This window comes from Stegostoma tigrinum, chromosome 15, assembly GCF_030684315.1.
Source record: "Stegostoma tigrinum isolate sSteTig4 chromosome 15, sSteTig4.hap1, whole genome shotgun sequence".
Classification (NCBI taxonomy): Eukaryota; Metazoa; Chordata; class Chondrichthyes; order Orectolobiformes; family Stegostomatidae; genus Stegostoma; species Stegostoma tigrinum.
In genome coordinates this window covers 20,407,422-20,426,599 of record NC_081368.1, presented here as the reverse complement: position 1 = coordinate 20,426,599, position 19,178 = coordinate 20,407,422, and the positions used below count along the sequence as shown (strand labels likewise).

Genomic DNA, 19,178 nt, shown 5'->3' with positions numbered 1-19,178 from the left:
CTATAAAACCCAGGCCATAGGAAATATGAAAATTCAATCGGGAAAAGGCGTGTTACTTGTTAATCCACAATGGAAAATTGAACAGACAAAACAAGCATCTTCACAACTGATTGAGCTCAGAGGACTTGGGTAGCCCCAATGTTGTCTCTTGTCTATTTCTTCCAATCATAATTCTCATATGCTCTGGAGAAAAAGTGGTGTTTTTTTGCCCTTACCCGGACCTCCTGGCAATCCTGGTAAACCATCTTGTCCTGGTGCTCCTGGGTCACCAGATAATCCTGTGAAACCCTTTGCGCCTGGAAGACCTGGTGGACCTTTAAAATAGAAGCAAAAATCAAAAATTTTCTCATGAATCCTTATAACTGTGTAACTGATTAATTAAGTCACCGTTTATCAGAGCCAGTTTTATTCTTAGAGAGATATTGAATGGGTGTATGTTAAAATTCTAACCAACTTCGTTATACATCATACCAATGACATTGACCACTTTCAAGAACTAGTGCAACACAGTTTGAATGAGGAACAATATTGCCCATTCTTCATTTAGGTCCAACAGCCTAAGGGAAGTGATGGTCTAGTGATATTATTGCTGTGACAGTTAATCCAGAGACCCAGAAAACATTCTGGGGACCTGGGCTCAAATCCCACCATGGCAGATGGTGGTTTGAATTCAATTTTTAAAAATCTGTAATTAACAATCTAATGATGACCATGAATCCATTATTGATTGTTGGGGTGAAAACCGATCTGGTTCACTAATGTCCTTTAGGGAAGGAAACTGGCATCCTTACCTGGACTGGGTTATATTTGACTCCAGACCTATGGGTGTGTCTGAACTGCCCTTTGGGCAATTAGGGATGGGCAATAAATGCCAGCAATGCTCTAATCCTGCTGATGAATAAAAATATGTGCTTCTAAGTGGAGCAGGGTACTGTCATATGCTTTCAGTTCATCAACAGAGGCTACTTACTCATTTCTTATCTGGCCTTTTCCACTTGAGACCCATGGCCTCAATTCTTTATCAGACAGTTTTCTCTAGTCAGATGATGCTGCACTAGTATTCCATACCAAGTGACATCTTTAATGGCATATGCTTAGACTCTCTGAAGCTATGGCCATCAACATAAGCAAGACTAGTGCCATGACTTGGAATGTTGTTATATCACTATCGATCAGCATTTACAATGTGATGCTGGAGATTGATAGTTTCACGTATCTAGGCTCTAGGAGATAAGGCTGGACAGCTTTCACTTTTTGTCTCAAGACATATCTTTTGAATCACCAAGCAGCACAAGAATACAATTTCTGAGGTCCTGGAATGTGCTAATTTCAACAGTATATTATGGTTGCTAAGCCAATGAGGTTTGTACTAGCTCAGCTACATTTGCTGGATGATTATGATTGTAAAGGCTAAACAGGTTGGAACTCTGTTCATTTGAGTTGAGAAGAATGAGAAGTGATCTTACTGAAACATTTAGAATCCGTAAAGGGCTTGTCAGGGTAAATGTTTAGAGGATGTTTCCTTCCATAGGAGAATCTCAGGCGAGAGGACACAGTCTTGGAATAAAGGGACACCAATGTAAGACTGAAATAAGGAGGGATTTCTTCTCTTAGAAGGTTGAGAGTCTTTGGAACTCCTTGTCACAGAGAGTTGTGGGGGCAAAGTTTTTGCATATACTTAAGGCTAGGATAGATAGATTCTTGATCAGATCAGGGTTACAGAAGAAAGGTAAGGAATGTTGGATCAGCCATGACCTTACTGAATGGCAGAGCAAGCTTAAGAGCCCAAGTGGCCTACTCCTGTTCCTATTTCCTATGGTCTCAAAAACAATGTCCTTGTATAGGGTGAACTGGCTGTTGTGTCACAACCTACCAGCGATCACATCTCCACGACAAGGACACCTGAAAGTGAGATAACAGGATGGATCTTGACACTGATAATTGGCAGATAGTCCCTGATGGCCATGATCTCTGGAATTGGACTGTTTAGAAGGGCATTGGAAGGGGTTAGGAGAAATGGAAGCTCAGCTGGCTGGGAACAGAAACTAGAGAAAATGGGAATCATATTTTGTGGGCCTTCTCTGCTCAGTTTGTTTCTCTGCAGTAATATGCTGGAACAAAACAAAACATTGTTTAGCCACAGCTGGAGTCTTGTGTGTAGCTCTGGTCACACGTTCCAGGTAGGGCATAAAGTGAGAGTACAGAGGAGATTTACAAAAGCGTTGCCAGGGCTCAAAAAGTGCAATTATGAGGAAAGGTTGGATGGGCTAAAGTAATTTTTCTTAGGACAGTAGGGGCTGAGGGGTGGCTTAATTGAGGTGGACAACATAATGAGGAGCCTGAATCGAGTAGACTAGAAAGACCTGTTTCTACGAAAAGAGAGGTCAATTATCAGAAAGCACACAGTAAAGTTTATGGTAGAAGGATTAGATGGGATACAAGGAAAATCCTTTTCACCTTGTGGGTGGCAGACGTCTGGAATTCACTGTCTGGATTGGTGGTCGGGGTAGAAACCCTCGATTCATTTACAAGGGACCTAGATCTGTATTGGAAGTTTTGTAACCTGTAACGCTACTGACCAGGTGCTCGAAAATGGGATTAGAATAGGCAACCTGTTAAGTCAGCCAGCAGAGTGGGCCATTTTTAACAAAATGGGCTGAATAACATCTTTCTAGGTTATACTTTTTCGATGGCTTTAAACAAAGCAAAGAAAACCAAGCCAGAGTGAGGTTCCTGAGACACACGAGGTGGTAGCTAATACAGAGTTAAACAAGAAGATGTAAAGCATCATCTCATAGGCAGGGGTCGGCCAACAATAGGTGCTTCGATGGTTCTATTTGGTAACAAACTTCTCTCCAATTTTTTTGGTTGCGAAAAGGTTTTGAAGGCAGAGTGCAACAAATGCCAGTGCCACCAACCTCCCACAAATGAACAAGATGAAAATGAAGGTCTGGAGGCTCATAAGCTGCAAGATTCTGAAGGGAAACACAAGAAATAAAGGCACAAAACAGGCACCAAACAGTGATGTTATTCTAGGCTATGGAATTCAAGAACACAATCTAATACTAAAATTTGTATTCAATCAGTTACCACAGGTCTATTTAACTATACCTCTATTGAGTAGGGAGGCATGGTTAAATGGACACTGACACGCCAAAGGAAATGGTTTCCTGATATTAAAATTATCCTTGAGGTAGAGAGTCACAGGCTCAAGAATGACCTTCTTAATGAAGAAATAGCACTCATGAAGAAGAATTAGAAAGCAAATAGGGTAATCATCCTTGCATAGATTTGAGAATGAGCTGTAATGTTATATTCCCATAGACTGTTGAGCAATTCAGGTCCCTGCTGAAATGTGCTGCACGACTGAACAAAGGGAGAGAAACAAAATCAGAGAATCTACACAAACAGCAGCAACAACCTACATTGCTATGTCTTGTTTCATGTAGTGTCCTTGCTGACTGAAGATTGCTATTCATGGTTTAAGCTCAATTATCACTTAAATGGCAAGGTGAGGAGAAACCAGGAGTATTGATGATGGTCATATATTTGAGTGGTTCACATCGAATTAAAATAGTTTGATTGGGGTCACAATATTTATGCAGTATTTGGATATTCACTTGCATTGTCATAGTCTCCAGGGCTAGAGGCAAAAAACTGGAATATAGGGTCAGTGTAGTCAGATCTTTGTGGATATGTGTAGACACGAAGAGCTGTAATGTCTACGAGTCATGTGGAGACAGGGCCCAAGGTTACAAAATCTGTAACAGCATCGCTTCATGTTGTGTGATGCCATATACACATCATGTGTGTAATAATGTTACTAACTCAATGCTTGTGTAATCTGAAACCTGACATTTAGTTCCAAATTCAGGAAGGGCAATCTAAAGGAAAGAGGAAGGATGGTTCTGAACATACTCAACAATATTAAGAAATAAATATACAGAAATCACCCAAACTCCAGAGGAAGAAATCAATCACCCCTGCTCCTGTTTGCAAACAAGTTACATGAGTCACGACCATTAAAGACAATTACAGTCTGTTATCCTGCAACTTCTGTCTTGAATTCTAACTAAGCAAGTGCAAATTACTTCACATGAATTTGTGACTGCTTAAGCTTGAAATTCTTAAAAAGAGTCCAAAAACTTACTTCTGATACTCATTTGCTTAAGTCTGATTCCTCCTGATCTTAGTTGGACGTCAAGATATGTACATGCTGCATTAGTGCCTTCATCAGTTCATGTTATTTGATAGGCATATACACATAACATTTTGTGTACAATGACATCACTAATGCAAAACTTTCATATTCCATGACTTGATTATTGGATCCAGATGATGGAATGGAAATAATTTGAGACACATTCCACATTTAGAAGTCAATAAGAGAGAATTTTTAAGTGTTGTTTCATACCTGTGACCCCAAAGGAGTAATGAAGGTGGTTCTGGAGGCACGATGATTAGTTTAATAAGTTAACACACTAAGTATTGCAAGTAATAGCCTCAAATTCAATGATCAACATACAGAAGACTCAATGAAGCAAGGTAAGAGCATTTGGAATTGAAGAAGAAATGAATGAAAACATGTATGAAATGTATGTCCATTAAGAGATTTAATATTGGCAAAGATGACAGACTCCAAAGCAAAATTTCCAAAGTGATGGATACATGAGTAACTTTGATAATGACTAGAGCTAATGTGATGTAATAGGTGCACTATATATCTGAATATCAGAAATCTGAAGAAGGGTCCCGACCCGAAACATCAGCTTTCCTGCTCCTCTGATACTGCCTGGCTAGCTGTGTTCCTCCAGCTCCACACTGTGTTATCTCAGTCTTCTCAACCTGTTTTGTAAGGTGTATTATAAGTTATGTATATTTGTGTATTGGAGCTTCCGGTACAGGGTCAAATGGACAGAAGTTTGGACACTGATTGCATTATGGATTTTAGGCAGCTGAGTTGTACCCACATAGATGCTGAAGAATTATGAAGAAATATGTAAAACACTGGAGGACAAACAAGGTGTGTGAAGTCAGATGTGGCATTCACAAACATTGCTTATATATTGATCTCATTTCAAGATAACATCTATCCGCATTTGTGGGCTAAATTTCTAAATTTGTATTCCAAAGAAATGTAAGGAGAGATATTTTTAAGCCTCTTTTCTCGCACTGGTTCCAAAGCTACACATGCCAGTTAAGTCCACACAGCAACTCCACGAAGGTAATTCACATACCTGGGATACCCCGCTCTCCTTTCTGTCCTGCAAAGATCTGGCCTGGGTCAATTGTTCCTGGGGCACCTGGAGGGCCAGGGTCACCTTTGTCACCTTTAATGCCAGGTCCGCCTGGGTTTCCAGATCTACCTGGGATACCCTCATTACCTGGAACAGGTAAAACAGACCTTTTTTTTATTAGAAAGCCTGGAAAATAAAGTTACTAATTACTAAATTTCAACAGTACTGCTAATTTAAAAACTCAAGTTTCTTGCAATAATGTGGCATATGAGAAAGTAGTAAATTATTAGGGAATGATTGAAGTTAAAGGCATTTGTTGGTATTATTTATGTCTATCCTCAACTCCACATGATGTGACATAGATACTGAATTGTACTTTCACAGTTTGAAGTGAAATTTTCTTCCTGTGAGTAGACGTGTTGACTTTCTTGGGAGTTTGAGATAACAAGCAAGAGCTTTCAGGTGCTGGATTGGGTCTGGAGGTGAAAGGAGATTAGTAAAGCCAGAAAGTGCTGGTATGCCAGGAAACCGTGCCTAGGGCAGTCATTGTTGCTGAGGGAAGTTCAGAGTGGGCAGTGAATTGGGCTTGCCAGGAGCCTTATCATGAGTAGATCATGGAGGCCTACTGGGTTTTCCAACGACGCTCTAGTTTCCCAATGGTATGCAGACGTGGTCGTGGCAGCTGTGAATTCAGAATTAGAACAAAATAACAGTGCTCCTGATATACCTTACAGGGTTTCCCTTCCTTCCAGAGTGTGGGTGAAGCCAAAGGCCGTCCCCTTGAAGAATTTCTGTACCATACCACAACCGTGCCACATGACTCACTTCCAAATGATGGTTTGGCTGCTTTATACGATCGTTAAACCAAAGCTTAAAACTGCTAATTATTGCAGCCAGCTGTTGCTTTGTATCCAACTCCAAAACTAACAAATTTCAGCACCAGTGTAGCCAGGCTCACCTTTTGGACCGATAAAACCTGGAGCACCTGGAAGACCAGGAGAACCCGGAGGACCTGGCGTTCCCATGACACCCATTTCACCTTTAGGACCTAGGAACAGAGAAGAAATTAAATATAAGCCTAAATTACAAAGCTGAAGAACATCACATAGATGTAATTTGGTCTGTAAAGCTATTAGTTTAAGTGTAGTGCAGGGATGGTAAACTGGGCAGCTGGATTCCATCATAATACTTGCCAGGAAATGCCATTAATGGCGTTTGGGTGCCCCATCCCAATTCTCTGCAGCATGCTTTTGGCATCTTTCACATTCCCACTTGCTCTTATATCATGAAAGTTGCCTGTTCCATATCATTCCTTACAGTTTGCACTTAAAGATTGTGTCAGAGGATGTCAGGTACTTTTGTGAAAGCTTTTAAAAAATAACCAGGTCAGTCAGTCCTTCCGATCAGAACTTTGATCTAACCCAGTACGTGTCAGACAGCATGGATGCCTGACCTGTTAACAGAAGATTGTTAACACTGTACTGGGTTTATGACAGGACATGTTAACATTGACAGCCACAGCCTACTTTTGATTAAGGATAATCAAGCACTGATTTCTGGAAACCGAGATGGATGTTTTTAAGCAGCTTAGAAGCATCCTGACTGGGGTCCCAAGTACAATGTAACATTCCTCCCAGAAAAAAAAGTGTGGAACAGCTCGGGGAATAAATTACCTTGGTGGACAATTAGTATGCATAATTACCAAAGCAGGAGTTTTTGGTTAGAAATCTGTAGGCAATTGAAAGTTGAAGCTGAGTTCTCAGATTTCTGAGTGTTCACATACAAAGACTTCACAGTTCATAAAAAAGATGTGGATCAAACTTAAATATTTGAGATAAAGGAGTAAACTCTCTGAATTTTGATCACTGTAAAGTGATGGCATTGTGAAACAGATGAAACTTTGCTTTGGTGTTTGTTTTAGGATCTTTTAGGAACTGTATTCCACATTTAGATAGTCTAGTTAGCTGTATCATTTTCCTTCTATATAATAAACTTCTGTTTTATCGTTAAGAAACATCTGTAGCCATGTATGTTTATGGCTCTGTGACTGACCACTACACTAACTAATATAACAAAAAAGACACTATATCCAGATTTCATTCTGGGGTCTGGCCTGATTAGTAGTAGCATCAACTGGTGATCTCAAAAGGATGTACCAGAAAAGTCCATGTGCATCCTATCAACCCCTTCCCAATATACCCGTCACACAACGAACTAAAAGGATCATCCCTTTCTCTTTGAATGGGTTGAGTGAAAGGCAAGAACTTACGATGAGATTAGGCAAGATTTCGGGAGCATAGAATGGGGAAGGAAACTGCAGGAGATGGGCACATTAGAAATATGGAGCTTATTCAAGGAAAAGCTCCTGTGTGTCCTAGATAAGTACGTCCCTGTCAGGCAGGGAGGAAGCTGTAGAGTGCGGGAAACGTGGTTTATGAAGGAGGTGGAATCTCTCTTCAAGAGGAAGAAGAAGGCTTATGTTAGGATGAGATGTGAAGGCTCAGTTAGGGCACTTGAGGGCTATAAGGTAGCCAGGAAAGACCGAACAAGAGAGCTCAGAAGAGCCAGGAGGAGACATGAGAAGTTGTTGGCAGATAGGATCAGGGTAAACCCTAAGGCTTTCTATAGGTATTTAAGGAATAAAAGAATGACGAAAGTAAGATTAGGCCCAATCAAGGATAGTAGTGGTAAGTTGTGTGTGGAGTCAGATGAGATAGGGGAAGTGCTAAAGGAATATTTTTCAACAGTATTCACTCTAGAAAATGACAATGTTGTCGAGGAGGATACTGAGATACAGGCTACTAGACTAGGTGGGATTGAGGTTGACAAGGAAGAGGTATTAGAAATCCTTCAGAAGGTGAAGATAGATAAGTCCCCTGGGCCAGATGGGATTTATCCTCGGATCCTCTGGAAAGCCAGGGAGGAGATTGCCGAGCCTTTGGCATTGATCTTTAACTCGTCATTGTCTACAGGAATAGTGCCAGATGACTGGAGGATAGCAAATGTGGTTTTCCTGTTCAAGAAGGGGAGTAGAGACAACCCTGGTAATTATAGACCAGTGAGCCTTACCTCAGTTGTTGGTAAAGTGCTGGAAAAGGTTATAAGGGATAGGATTTATAATCATCTAGAAAAGAATAAATTGATTAGGGATAGTCAGCACGGTTTTGTGAAGGGAAGGTTGTGCCTCACAAACCTTATTGAGTTCTTTGAGAAGGTGACCAAACAGTTAGATGAGAGTAAACCGGTTGATGTGGTGTATATGGATTTCAGCAAGGCGTTCGATAAGGTTCCCCACAATAGGCTATTGTACAAAATGCGGAAGAAGGGAATTGTGGGAGATATAACAGTTTGGACTGGAAATTGGCTTGCTGAAAGAAGACAGAGGGTGGTAGTTGATGGGAAATGTTCATCCTGGAGACCAGTTACTAGTGGTGTACCGCAAGGGTTGGTGTTGGGTCTACTGCTGTTTGTCATTTTTATAAATGACCTGGATGAGGGCGTAGAAGGATGGGTTAGTAAATTTGCAGATGACACTAAGGTCGGTGGAGTTGTGGATAGTGACGAAGGCTGCTGTAGGTTGCAGAGAGACATAGATAAGCTGCACAGCTGGGCTGAGAGGTGGCAAATCGAGTTTAATGCAGACAAGTGTGAGGTGATGCACTTTGGTAGGAGTAACCGGAAGGCAAAGTACAGGGCAAATGGTAAGATTCTTAGCAGTGTAGATGAGCAGAGAGATCTCGGTGTTCATGTACACAGATCCTTGAAAGTTGCCACAAGTTGACAGGGCTGTTAAGAAGGCATACAGTGTTTTAGCTTTTATTAATAGAAGGATCGAATTCTGGAACCAAGAGGTTATGGTGAAGCTGTACAAAACTCTGGTGCGGCCGCATTTGGAGTATTGTGTACAGTTCTGGTCACCGCATTGTAAGAAGGATGTGGAAGCTTTGGAAAGGGTGCAGAGGAGATTTACTAGGATGTTGCCTAGTATGGAGGGAAGGTCTTACGAGGAAAGGCTGAGGAACCTGAGGCAGTTTTCATTAGAGAGAAGAAGGTTGAGAGGTGACTTAATTGAAACATATAAAATAATCAGTGGTTTAGATAGGGTGGATAGGGAGAGCCTTTTTCCTAGGATGGTGACGGCGAGCACGAGGGGGCATAGCTTTAAATTGAGGGGCAAAAGATATAGGACAGATGCCAGAGGTAGTTTCTTTACTCAGAGAGTAGTAAGGGAATGGAACACTTTGCCTGCAACGGTAGTAGATTCGCCAACTTTAGGTACATTTAAGTCGTCATTGGACAAGCATATGGATGTACATGGAATAGCGTAGGTTAGATGGGCTTGAGATCGGTATGACAGGTCGGCACAACATCGAGGGCCGAAGGGCCTGTACTGTGCTGTAATGTTCTATGTTCTATGTTCTACGTACTCTACATCAGCAGGAAGAAAAATTCAATGACCCAACCACACCACCCAACTAAAATCTGAAGCACTGCTCAGCAAGAGAACTAGAAACAAAAAAAAGGCTTAGCTAAGGATGCATTTTTTGCAATGCAAAGCACGTCCAGCTTCAAAAGTTACTTCTCACCCTTAGCCTTGTGTCTTACCTGGTGGACCTGGTAACCCATCCCTTGCTGGTTGACCAGGTATTCCTGGAGAGCCAACTGGACCTGGACTGCCTGGGAATCCTGTGTTTCCTTTCTCACCAGGAGGGCCTGGGATATCTAGCCCTGGGGGACCAGGATCTCCCTTTTCACCAATACGACCTGGCAATCCTAGTTGACATCAAAGAACAGATCAGCACCAATCTACATAAGCAGTAAACTCATGCCATGACACCGTGAATTCAAAATTTCAGTGTTTAATTTGGATTCTGCTGAATATTTTCTTTACTAACTGATTCTATCTTGTGTTTTTTATTTTACGCACTGAAGACATTATTACCACTCAGTATTCCAACATTAATTAAGAGGCATCTTATCTATTTGCTAGATTCTGAATACTGTGGGCCCACTGTTGGTATTTTCTGCAATAACTCTTTCCATGTCCAATGTATTTCTAAGGAACTGAACCACGGCTGGGCTCCAAATTGATATCCTGTAGTAGATTCTGATAATGATTTGTTAATATAACAAGTAAGGATTCAGTCTTAGGTATACAATAATGAGTTTACCTATTCCACTCTTTCCATTCCAATAGGAAATAGCTTGGAAATAGACCATGTACACTCCAAACACATGTTTCCCTTGGATGCATGGCACCAATGGACTTACCAGCATATCAAAGAAAGATGTAACTATTATCTTTAGTTTCCATATGCATGAATACAAATATACACACAGATAATTATAGATTGATAATCCCAGTTGTGACATTTACTTTCTCCTCTGATGATTCAATTTGATATTGAAATGACGAAACAAATCTTTCGACTTGTTGCAGCCACTCAACGGAGGTCCACATGCTACAAGAAACTGCAGTGAGAAAACCTACACAGCTTCAGATAAACAAAGTAGCCGACATTCATTCACCCTGTCTTAAATTACTGATTAAGCAACACATTCTACATAAGTAACATCTTGATATGTAGCAAGATGCTGTTTCATCTGATCTTCCCCTTCCCATCTTTCCTGTGAGCACCGTTGGAGCTGTTTTCATGCTTATTGTGACACAGGAGAGCAGTGTTCTCCAATGAAATTTTTTCAACAAGTATCAGGGTCAGTCACTTCTAATGAATTGTAGAGTGAATCTGACAGATCAAGAAACAAGACGAAAGCTCAGCAGGTCTAGCAGCATCTGTAATGAGAAATTAGAGTTAATGCTTCAGGTCCGAGTCCCTTCTTCAGAATTGATGGTAGTTTGGAAAATGTTGGTTTATGTGCAGAAGCTAGAGTGTGGGGAGGGGGTAAGGAGTAAATGATAGGTGGGGAGAGATCCCAGAGAGAGAAGAATAGTTGGACAGACAAAGGAGTTGATAACGATCTGCTAGGAGGGTGAATAGCTGTTAGGGGAGATTGTTAGTGGCTAACATAGGTAGAGTGTAATGGCTTTGCAGAACAACTACGTTCTGCCCAAAAAAAGACCTTCCAGTTGCCTGCCACTTTAACAGACCACCCTGTTCCCAGGCCAACATCTCTGTCTCAGGCTTGCTGCAGTGTTCCAGCGAATCTCAACGCAAGCTGGAAGAACCATACCACATTTTCCACTTGGGAACCCTGCAGCTCTCCAGACTCAATACTCAATACTCGTCCTCACACTCAACAACTTCTCTTTTGACTCCTCCCACTTCCTACAGACTAAGGGGGTGGCCATGGGCACCCGCATGGGCCCCAGCTATGCCTGCCTCTTTGTAGGTTACGTGGAACAGTCCATCTTCCGCACCTACACAGGCCCCAAACCCCACCTCTTCCTCCGGTACATTGATGACTGTATCGGCGCCGCCTCTTGCTCCCCAGAGGAGCTCGAACAGTTCATCCACTTCACCAACACCTTCCACCCCAACCTTCAGTTCACCTGGGCCATCTCCAACACATCCCTCACCTTCCTGGACCTCTCAGTCTCCATCTCAGGCAACCAGCTTGTAACTGATGTCCATTTCAAGCCCACCGACTCCCACAGCTACCTAGAATACACCTCCTCCCACCCACCCTCCTGCAAAAACTCCATCCCCTATTCCCAATTCCTCCGCCTCCGCCGCATCTGCTCCCACGATAAGACATTCCACTCCCGCACATCCCAGATGTCCAAGTTCTTTAAGGACCGCAACTTCCCCCCCACGGTGATTGAGAACGCCCTTGACCGCGTCTCCCGCATTTCCCGCGACACATCCCTCACACCCTGCCCCCGCCACAACCGCCCCAAGAGGATCCCCCTCGTTCTCACACACCACCCTACCAACCTCCGGATACAACGCATTATCCTCCGACACTTCCGCCATTTACAATCCGACCCCACCACCCAAGACATTTTTCCATCCCCACCCCTGTCTGCTTTCCGGAGAGACCACTCTCTCCGTGACTCCCTTGTTCGCTCCACACTGCCCTCCAACCCCACCACACCCGGCACCTTCCCCTGCAACCGCAGGAAATGCTACACTTGTCCCCACACCTCCTCCCTCACCCCCATCCCAGGCCCCAAGATGACATTCCACATTAAGCAGAGGTTCACCTGCACATCTGCCAATGTGGTATACTGCATCCACTGTACCCGGTGCGGCTTTCTCTACATTGGGGAAACCAAGCGGAGGCTTGGGGACCGCTTTGCAGAACACCTCCGCTCAGTTCGCAACAAACAACTGCACCTCCCAGTCGCCAACCATTTCCACTCCCCCTCCCATTCTCTTGATGACATGTCCATCATGGGCCTCCTGCACTGCCACAATGATGCCACCCGAAGGTTGCAGGAACAGCAACTCATATTCCGCCTGGGAACCCTGCAGCCATATGGTATCAATGTGGACTTCACCAGTTTCAAAATCTCCCCTTCCCCCACTGCATCCCTAAACCAGCCCAGTTCATCCCCTCCCCCCACTGCACCACACAACCAGCCCAGCTCTTCCCCCCCACCCACTGCATCCCAAAACCAGTCCAACCTGTCTCTGCCTCCCTAACCGGTTCTTCCTCTCACCCATCCCTTCCTCCCACCCCCAGCCGCACCCCCAGCTACCTACTAACCTCATCCCACCTCCTTGACCTGTCCGTCTTCCCTGGACTGACCTATCCCCTCCCTACCTCCCCACCTACACCCTCTCCACCTATCTTCTTTGCTCTCCATCTTCGGTCCGCCTCCCCCTCTCTCCCTATTTATTCCAGTTCCCTCCCCCCATCCCCCTCTCTGATGAAGGGTCTAGGCCCGAAACGTCAGCTTTTGTGCTCCTGAGATGCTGCTTGGCCTGCTGTGTTCATCCAGCCTCACATTTTATCATCAATACTGAGTTCAATAATTTTAGGGCCTGAACTCTCCTACGTCCCAGGCCCCTACCCCACACACCAGGCACTGTTATCACAGACCCTGCCGTTACACATTCCTATTGTTAGCCATCAACAATCTCCATTAACAACTAATCATCCTCCTAACAGATCATTATCTCCTCCTTTGTCTGTGCATCTGTTCTCTCACTCTTTGGGTTCTAGCCCCACTTATTGTATACTTCTTAGCTCTTTTCCACACCCTATCTTCTGTACATAAACTAACAGTTTCCTAGTTACCATCAGTTCTGAGGAAGGGTCTTCTGGCTCAAAACGTCAACTCTTGATTTCTCTTCCCTGATGCTGCCAGAACTGCTGAGCTTTTCCTGTAATTTCTGTTTTTGTTTCTAATTTACAGCATCCGCAGTTCTTTTGGTTTTTATTTCGATCGAGAATAGGGCTTCCATCACTCTGCTCCAGCAATGGACATTATACCTGTTTTCGTGGAGCACGTGTGTGATGTTTCACATTCCTTTACCAGCCATCCTTATGAGTTCTCTAACGAAGGATTGATTCTCCAAACACAATGTCTTGGGAAGCGAGAAACTTTGAAAAACAGCACTTTGCATCTAGAAAGATAGCTTGCTTATTTTGAAGTCAGTGCTCAAAGGACTGCGGAGTAAGGTGCAACTCAGACTGAAACAAGATGTAATTAAGACGAAGGCAACAGGTTAACGTTCCCCCCCCCTCCAAAATAAATCCAATGGCAGACCATTAAACCGTAGCCACGTTACTGATGCAAGTACCTGGTTGACCTGAATGGATTCAAGATTCACCGTATTGGGCCGCCAGGGAGACGGGAGTCACCAAGCAGTTACAAGTTGCGTATAAGAGGAAAGCCAGTCATTAATTAGAAAAAAGAAACCAAGCAGGTTGAAGTTTGAATTCAAATACATGCAAATAAAACATTTTAGATGCCCGCAACTACTTAAAATAAATTCACTAAATCCCGAGTATCAATACTGATGTTTTACATTTTGAGAAAAATCAAACAACTTCATGTAGGGTTGCACACACAAACTGGCATTGCTCATGCGTTGTAGCTCAGTTGGTAGCAGTGTTGCCTCTGAGTCATAAGGGTCCCACAGTTCAAGTCCCACTCTGGAATTTAGAAACAAAATTCAAGGCTGATTCTCCAGTGCAATAAAGAGGGAGTGCTGCCCTGCCAGAGTTGCTGTTTTACAGATGCGACATTAGCCTGTGGCCCAGCCTTCATTCGCTGGTGCACACACAATACGGTATTATTGGGAGAAGATATTCTCCCAGTGACCCAGCCAAGATTAATTTCACAATCAACATCTCAAATTGGATTATCTGGACAGTGGCAAGTTTCCATTTGTGGAAGCTTATTGTGATAGTCATTTTCTGCATTTTGCACCGGCAGCGCAGTAGTTCAGTGGTTAGCACTGCTACCTCTCAGCAGTAGGGACCTGGGTTGAATTCCACCTTCAGGCAACTATCTATGTGGAATTTTCACATTCTTCCAGTGTCTATGTGAGCTTCCTCCAGATGCTCTGATTTTTTTTCCCACAGTCCAAAGATGTGCAGGTTAGTTGCAGGTTAATTCTCTCACTTTCTCTATGCCCCTCAATACCATCCCATGAATTATATATTCTTGAACTTTGTTTGCCCTCCTCAAATGCATTGTGCACAGTTTTCCAAACGGAACTCCAGTTTCCACTTTTCTGTCCACTCAGTTAAACCATGGATACTATTCTGGAGTTGACAGTTATCCTCTGGTTTGCCAATTTTTGTCTCAACAGGAAATGCACGGTTACAGGGATGGGTGGGAGGGGGCTGGGATGCTCTTTTGAGGGTCACTGTGCACATGATAAGCCGAATGGCCTGCTTCCAAACTGTAGGGATTCTATCATTCTATCAAAATGGTAACTACAATTCAAATGTACTCAATTAACTATAAAATGCCTTGACAAATTTTGTTACTGTGAATTACACAATATAAATACAAGTTGTCGTTGCTATAGTTAAAACCATAGAAATGTTAGGACACAGAAAGAAGCCATACAGCTCATCGTATCCATGAAGCGTGCCGCTCATTTAATCCCATCGTCCAGCCCTTGGTCTATAGCCTTGCAACGTACTGCACTTCAGATTCCGATCTAGGACCTTTTTAAGTGATTTGAGCGTTTCTGCCTCAACCATTCATCCAAGCAGTGAATTCCAGACACTCACCATCCACTGGGTATGAAGAATTTTCCTCATATTCCATCTAATCACCTTAAGTGTGCTCCCAATTAATTGACCTCTCTGTTAGAAGAAACAGTTCTTTCCTGTCTATTCTGTCTAGGCCTCTCATTATGTTGTACACTTTAATTAAGTCACCACTGCACAAAGGAAAATAACTCTAACCTATCAAATTTTTCCATGCAGTTGCAATTTTCAAGCCTTGACAAAGTTCTTGCGATTCTCTGTACTCTTTCCAGATCAATTATATCCTTCCTGTAATGCGATGCCAGAACTGTACAGAAGATTTCAGTTGTTGCCTAACCAGCATTTTACGCAGATCCAGAATTATACCCCCAGTCTTCATAATCTGTAAATCATTCCATATGCTTTCTTTAACACCTTATCCAGCTGAACTATCATTTGCAGCGGCCTGTATACATGCACTCCAAATTCTCTGACTTCCTCTACCCCTCTCAATACTGTCCCATTAATTATGTTTCTCTAGCTTTGTTTGCCCTCCTCAAAAGCATTACCTCACAGTTTTCCAGGCTGTATTCCACTTGCCACTTTTCTGTCCACTCAATTAAACCAGCAATACCATTCTGGAGTTGACAGCTATCCTCTGGTTTGCCAATTTTTGTCTCAACTGGAAGTTTCCCAATAATGTCTTCCATATCTCCCACATCATTAATATATACAATGAACAGGAAGGCTCCCCACACTTGTAAAAGTCGATGACATCATCAGTACTGCTTCTCTCTCCGATTCCGAACAGGAAAATTTATCAATATAACAAAGTGTTGAGCTGGATGAACACAGCAGGTCAGGCAGCAACTTAGGAGCACAAAAGCTGATGGTTCGGGCCTATCAGATGAAGGGTGTAGGCCCGAAACGTCAGCTTTCGTGCTCCTAAGATGCTGCCTGACCTGCTGTGTTCATCCAGCTCCACACTTTGTTATCTTGGATTCTCCAGCATCTGCAGTTCTCATTATCACTGATACAAATTTATCAACATATCAATTTTGCTTCCAATTTCCAACTTGCCCCCAACTTCACCCAGTCCATCTCTGACTCCCCCTTCCCTTTTTTGACATCTGTTTCCATTTCTGGGGATAGGCTGGTCACTAACATCCATTACAAATCCACCAACTCTCACAGTTACTAAGACTGTACATCCTCACACCCGACTTCCTGTAAGGAATCCATCTAATTTTTTCCAGTTTCTCTATTTTTGTCGCATCTTTTCTGATAATATCACCTTCCACAGGGGAGATTCAAAAATGCCCACCTTTTTCTGCAACCAAGGATGCCCCTCCACCTGGTTGACATGGCCCTTAGCCACGTTCAACCAATCTCTTGCACTTCTGCTCTCACCCCTTCCCTTCCCTCCCAGAATAATTGATAGGGTTGCCCAGTCCTCAACTACCACCCCAACAGCTACACATTCAAAGGATTGCTTGGACACTATTTTTACCACTTCTATTAGGATGAGACCATCAGACATATATTCCCCTTCTTGTCAGCGTTCCTCATGGAAAAGTTCCTCCAGGTCACACTGGTTAATTCCTCCTCCATTCCCAAAACCTCCCCATACCCCCATATCACCTTCCCATGCAATTGCAGAAGGTGTAATATCTGCTCATTTATCTCCTGCCTCCTCATTATCCACGACCCTAGACATACTTTCTCGGTGAAGCAGTGATTTACCTACAATCCAGTTTACTATATTTGCTGTTCACTGTGGTATCCTCTAATCTGGGAGATGAAACACACGCAGAGCACCTGCATTCTGTCTGCAAAAATGATGCCCAGCTTCGTATTGCTTGCCACTTCAGCACACCACCATGTTGCCTGGCCAACATTGCTGCTACAGACCAGTGGAGCCTCAGCACAAGCTCGAAGAAACATCTCATTTTGTGCTCGGGGGCTGTGCAGCTTCTAGTACTCAACACTGAGTTCAATAACTTTACAGGCTGATTTCAGCCTTCCAATTATTTACGCAAGCCACATCCGGTCCAGTTATGACATGGGTTGCTTTTAGCACAGTCACCCATTCTCACATACTCCGAGGCCTCTTATCACATTTTATGGGTTGCTTTCAGTGCAGCTCATCCATTCTCTCCTACTCTTAGCTCTTATTATAATTTCTTCAGCTTTTTTTTTTGTCTAGGCCCGCTATCCATAATTTCCAGTTAACATATCGCTTTTATCTCACTCTCTCCCTCTCTCTTTGGGCTTTATCTGCACCTATGTGCTCACATCTCCCTTTTCTCTCTCCCTCCCCAACATCAGGTTTGGCATAAATATCACTTTTTTCCGAGCTGCTAATAGTTCTGATGAAGAGTCACTGGACTGAAACATTAACTCTGCTCTCGTCCCATAGATACTGCCAGAGCTTCTGAGCACAGGCATTTCTCCTAAAACGCGATAGTTGTGATCTTGTGCGACGTTGCGCTAGAGAAAATCATGCTGTAGAAAAAAACTATACCTGTACAGCAGAAAGTTTGCGTTATCCAACCAGCGACCACTATTCATCAACCGTGTACAGCCAATTGATGAAACACACGTTATAGCAGAAATGCCTGTATCACCAGTAATTTCTGTTTCATAGAATCTTAGAATCCCTCCAGCATGGAAGCAGGCCATTTGGCCGATGGTGTCCACACAGACCCTTTGAAGAGCACCTCTCACCTTCCAAAGAACTGGTCCCAATGTCTCACAAGTCTGATCCCCACCCCTCAACCCCCAACACCAGCCTCCCAGGCACACATTCACTTGCTTTATTTCCATGCTTGATAGCATATGGGATTTGGAGTAATTCTGAGATTATTTCTTTAGATGTTCTGCTTTACAATCTTTTTTCCATACATTCTGCTTTCAAGTATGCATCCCCATTCCTACAAACGTCATATTGGTACCAACATGAGCCATGGCCTCTGTATGATTACAGTCTCTCAGAAGAATTTCCTGGGATCCTTGACCCTGGTACCATGGAGACCACACACCATACTGCAGTCATGTCTATATTAATGGAAATACCTCTCTGTGCCCCTAACTAGTGTGTCCCCAATTATGCCTGCTCTTTCGCTATTCTCATGAAGCAAGGCGTGGAATGCATTGCCGGAGACGGTAGTTGAGTCGGCTTCATTAGGGACATTTAAGCAGCTGTTAGATAGGCATATGGATGATAGTATAAGGTAGACCTTAGGTTTAGGGTAAAAGTTCAACAAAACATCATGAGCTGAAGGGCCTGTACTGTGCTGTATTGTTCTATGTTCTATGTTCTAAATCCTCAGGATAAATCAAATTACTTTGTTTGAAATACATTGCTCGCTCTGCAAAATAGCAGCCAATAATTTACACGAAGGTCCCCAATAAAACAGCAAATTTGGATGAATACTAGTTAATTTGTATTTTGTTCCAGTAGTGTTCATACAGAGAAAAACGTTGGCTAGGATAAATGGGAGAACTTTCATGAGAGCGTTATCACTTGAAGAGGCTGACAGGGTCGTGGGGGTGAGGTGCTGTCTGCTCCAATCCTTTTCTGTGCATTAGCTGATGGATAAGGATATCTACTGCAACACAGAGCCTAACCTTCCCCTACTCTCCCTCTCTGCAGAAAAGTGAATTACATTCTCCACGTCCATTATCACCACTTACTTTGTGTAAAAGTTTTGAACCCTTTCATGATATTGCAAAACCAGATCCACTTGATCAGTATTTTGTTGGTGGGCATAAAGTAATAAAGAGCTCATGTGAAGCTCCCCATCACTTTTGAGTTCAGCGAGC

At 43.1% G+C, this 19,178-nt stretch overlaps 1 protein-coding gene across 2 annotated transcripts in view; it reads right to left on the bottom strand.

Annotated features, from left to right (window-relative positions):
- col4a5 (collagen, type IV, alpha 5 (Alport syndrome)) overlaps positions 1 to 19,178 on the bottom strand; it is a 251,011-nt gene that overhangs the window by 61,636 nt on the left and 170,197 nt on the right. For both annotated transcript variants that reach the window (XM_059651364.1, XM_059651365.1), the window contains 4 exons: positions 9,843 to 10,010; positions 6,196 to 6,285; positions 5,238 to 5,384; positions 216 to 314 (listed from right to left, as the gene is read on the bottom strand). In XM_059651364.1, the coding sequence (XP_059507347.1) occupies positions 216 to 314; positions 5,238 to 5,384; positions 6,196 to 6,285; positions 9,843 to 10,010 (504 nt within the window). The remainder of the gene's footprint in view (positions 1 to 215; positions 315 to 5,237; positions 5,385 to 6,195; positions 6,286 to 9,842; positions 10,011 to 19,178) is intronic.